Here is a 4,570-nt window from a genome sequence, read left to right as displayed (position 1 = left end):
CTTCAAAGAAAGACACTTAAATAGCCCCTGCTTTTAAGCTGCTATTGTTAATTTTTTTTTTTTATTTAATCATCATTATTTCAGAAACGAAGCGAGTCATGTAGTTTTATGATTACCCATTTATTATTTATATTTTTATTATTTTAAACACAACTTAACGTATTGGATATTGCCTCAAATATTTAAAGCAGTCACTAAATGAAGAATACATAAGAGAGAAGACATTTAGGCTGCAGAACCCCCAAGCTAGCGGTGAAGAACATCTAGAAAGAAAAAGTATATAACTTTCATAATCTTCAGCTGATCTCAAATTCACAAGGTTGAAATGACAAATCATTTGCTAATTTAAGTAAGTAGGTGAGCACATCAACACACATGAACAAATAGATTTGCCACTTTAATCTTGCCACTTTTTTCTCAAAATATTATTTTCGTATGTTTTTTTACACATTCTAGCAGTATGTAATATCCTCCAATATTCTCTAGGGTTGAAATTTGGAATTTGCAAGTATTTCAATGAGTGCCCTATTAAGGGTTAAAGTGGTGAATCTGGGAGAAAAAAGTTCCTTTCTTCCCACTTTTTTCTCATAAATCTGCGACTTTTTTCACGCAGATTTGCCACTTTAAATATCTTAAAACTGTAACTTTTTTCTTGTAGATTTGCCTCTTTAATCTAGTATATAACGTTCATAATCTTCAGCTGATCTCAAATTCACAAGGTTGAAATGACAAGTCATTTACTAATTTAAGTAAGTAGGTGAGCACATCAACACACATGAACAAATCAGGCAAAAGAAAATATGAAAACAAAGAAACTATCTTTAAAAATTTAAGTAAATTATAGTTGTTCTTTTTGAATTATTATTATTCTTCCATTAATGATTTTTTTTAAATCCCAATTTTTTTCAACTTTTTTAAAAACAGTTCTTCTGTCCATCTTCTACCAGCACTCTTCCGACAGTCTGGAACTCCAGCTCTCTCCAGTTGAGCACGTTTCCTGGGGGGGAGTTTCCATAAGACGCATAGTTCTGGATCTCACAGGGGGACAGGACGTGGTCCCACATGTGGACATCAGACACCATGCCAACGAAAGACTGATTAATGTCAAAGGCTCCACCATAGGAATCCTGGTCCTGTGACATTTGACATAAGAGAAAACATCTGTATTATATGATGCATTCATAATACTACATTTTTTCTCATGTATTGTTTGAACACATACAATAAATTACAAAATAGTGATAAACCAAACATATTCGCTGCTGAGAATTAGATGTGAAGATCTTTTACCAATCAGGCTGGTATTGATCTTCTTGTCTACTAAATATAATACCGTATTTTCCGGACTATAAGTCGCAGTTTTTTTTCATAGTTTGGCCGGGGGTGCGACTTATACTCTGGAGCGACTTATGTGTGAAATTATGAACACATTATTACCGGTATATCATTTCACATGTTATTTTCACACTAAACCGCAAGAGGGCGCTCTAGGCCGAGTATGAGGATGAGTCTGACGTAATCGACGTAGAAGAAGAAGCGCCGCATCTTCTACCTCCGGAGTCAGCGGAGTTGTTTAAAAGTGACACCGAGGATGAAGATTTCATTGGATTTTAGTTATTTGGAGTGACACGGATGGTTTGGTAAACTTCTTAGCATGTTATTTATGCTATAGTTATCTGAATAACTCTTAATATGTTATGTTAACATACCAGGCACGTTCTCAGTTGTGTCATGTAACGTAAGCATACCGTACAATTATTCAGCCTGTTGTTGCCTCTATTCTATTTTTATTTTAAATTGCCTTTCAAGATGACATGTCTGTTCTTGGTGTTGGATTTTATCAAATACATTTCCCCCCAAAATGCGACTTATACTCCAGTGCGACTTATATATGTTTTTTCCTTCTTTATTATGCATTTTATGGCTGGTGCGACTTATAGTCCGGAAAATACGGTAATCATCATCATATTACCAACAGTGTTGAACTATTCCAATAAATTAAAATATAGTGCTTAAAACCCGTACCTGTCCTAAAACAATTTTAATCGGGCCGCTGATGTGGGATCCAGTGCTGAGGGATTTTCTGCTTGAGGGATTTCCATCTACCCACACCTGTGCTAGTCCAGTCGCTGAATCCCACGTGGAACAAATTGAGTGCCACGTGTTCACTTTGTAGTCCTGCCCTCCAAACACTACAGCGTTATTTCTGATTGAAAAGTAAATCTCATCATTAGCATACATGTAAATCAAAACCTCATTGTCTTTAGAAGGTGTGGCCAAAGAGAAAAGGCTGCGATCTCTGCGGAGGTCTGTGAAGGATCTGTAGGGATGACAAAGACATCATTATATACATGATTATTGCTACTGTTAGAGGAGCAGTTGTTTCATTCATTTTGCATATTCAGCACTACCTGAGACAGACGGTAACAGCCTTCAGACCCTGTCTTGATGTTGTCAGCCTCACGTGAGCTGTGTTAGTTTGTTGCGGGAAGGTGAACATTTTACCTGACAGATCTTTAAAAAGAGGGAAAGTCAAAATCTGAATTGAAAAGTGTATTGTATGATTAAAACAAATTCATTGCACAAATGAAAAACAACATTGTTATTGCCAGTGGTGGAATGTAACTAAGTACATTTACTCAAGTACAGTAGTTAAGTACAATTTTTGGGGCATGTGTACTTTACTTGAGTATTTCCACATTACGTTACTTTAAACTTATACTCCAGTACATTTAGAGGTAAATATTGTACTTTTTACTCCACTACATTTCGCTGACAGCTTTAGTTACTTTTCATGCCGAGATTTAACATAAAAAACATGATCAATTTAAAGTCATTAGACATTTTTAAATTAAAACCTCAGAACAGTTTAAAAAAATTGAGCCCTATCTTGAGAAAATTAAAATGCTGCTTACATAAATGCATCAATAATAATACTCCAATAATATATTTAGAATATATAAAACAATCTGAGTGGGGCCATTCTGCATAACGACTACTTTTACTTTTGATACTTTAAGTACATTTTGATGCTGATACTTTTGTACTTTTACTTCAGTAAGTTTTGAATGCAGGATTTTACTTGTAGTAGAGTAATTCTGCAGTGTGGTATTAGTACTTTTACTGAAGTAAGAGATCTAATTACTTCTTCACCATCTGGTTACTGCTATTTATATAAGCCTCATTTTAATTTTGGAAGAAACACGACTGAGCTTAAAGGTAACAAAAGTCCAAAGAAAAAAAAGTGCTGTAACACAGATACACTTGCGTGTTTTAATTCTTGTGATGTTTATTTTTTGTTTTCTTATAATATTTTTTTTGATATTTTTTACCTTGAGGAACGGCAGCACATGCTGTCAGCATCAGCAGCAGGAGATACAAGGCCATCTAATATAGAGACAAATACACACAAAAATACTGAGAGTTGATAATAATATCAATAATAATTATACATAATGATAATGTAAATAATTATAATTACTATTGTACTACTGCTATTAAGGGTACAAAAGGGTAAGCTGTTACCTAGGGTAGCTGACTACACTGTAAAAATGTTTGTAGAAATAACTGTAAAACACTGTCAAATACATCAGAAATGGGGTGTAAAATGAAAAATTGTATATCACTGTATTAGACACTTTTAATTGCCGTTAATCAAAGAATAGCACCAAACTTTTTCCTTTTTTCTGTCATAAACTGGAAGAAACACCGTTTTGCTGTTAAAATATAACATTTTCATGTAAAGTTAATAGAGAAATACCATGATGTGTTTATGAATGACACAATTACCATAAAAATAGCAGGAATATTCAGTCTAGATTACAGTTTTTGCTGATATTTACATTTAAATTTACAGCAGAAAACCATTCACTTTATTTATTACGGTGAAGTTCTGGCAACCGGAGCTGCCGGTATTTTACCGTAAATTAAACAGATTATTTTTTACAGTGTACAACTAACAACACAGATAGAAAAAGGTTCAACTGTCTGTATATAATGCAGTCAGGTTACATTCCTTTAATTTGCATGAATATGTGATGCCTTGATCTTACCTTGAATCCTGAGTCACAGAGTTGTCTGCAGCAGTGAATGGAGTTGAGACTTTTATACTGTGGTTGCTTCCTCATTATGGCTTTGACATCTGTCTTATAGGGAAAATTACACTTAAAAACAAGATAAGACTTAATTTTACTTATAAGACAGATGTTAACTGTCTTGTCTTGTTTGTTTTCAAGTGTACTTTTGCAAAGTGTAATTTTCCTTATTATAAGACAGTTGTTAAAGCCTCAGTCAATATTTTAGATGAGCAATTCACTGGAATCTGACGCCCTGAATTGCAAACAAGGAAGGAGAGAAGAAAAAAACAAAACACTGAGGTAACACATAGATGCGTAAGTGAATCAAAAATGACCCGGAGAGGTCATTTCCTTGTATTGTAATATTTTTGTAATGAAAAGTTTGAATGATTTCATATTCCAGTTTTTCCTCAAAAATATGTCATTGATATTATTTCAACATTTACATTTTTAACTTACCTTTTATACATTTTAAGAAATTGCAGTTTTTGTAT

The 4,570-nt window shown here is 33.7% G+C and overlaps 1 protein-coding gene across 1 annotated transcript; it reads right to left on the bottom strand.

Annotated features, from left to right (window-relative positions):
- Positions 1-914: 914 nt before the first annotated feature.
- LOC131959302 (mucosal pentraxin-like) lies at positions 915-4,127 on the bottom strand. Its single transcript, XM_059324459.1, has 5 exons — positions 4,053-4,127; positions 3,333-3,387; positions 2,412-2,514; positions 2,026-2,320; positions 915-1,133 (listed from the first exon to the last, which is right to left on the bottom strand). Exons 1-5 carry the CDS (start codon positions 4,125-4,127, stop codon positions 915-917), a joined length of 747 nt encoding a protein of 248 aa, XP_059180442.1.
- Between the last annotated feature and the right edge of the window lie 443 nt (positions 4,128-4,570).

This window comes from Centropristis striata, chromosome 21 (genome assembly GCF_030273125.1).
Source record: "Centropristis striata isolate RG_2023a ecotype Rhode Island chromosome 21, C.striata_1.0, whole genome shotgun sequence".
Taxonomy (NCBI): Eukaryota; Metazoa; Chordata; class Actinopteri; order Perciformes; family Serranidae; genus Centropristis; species Centropristis striata.
Note: the sequence above shows the minus strand (reverse complement) of the source record. Positions and strands in the feature narration are given on the sequence as shown.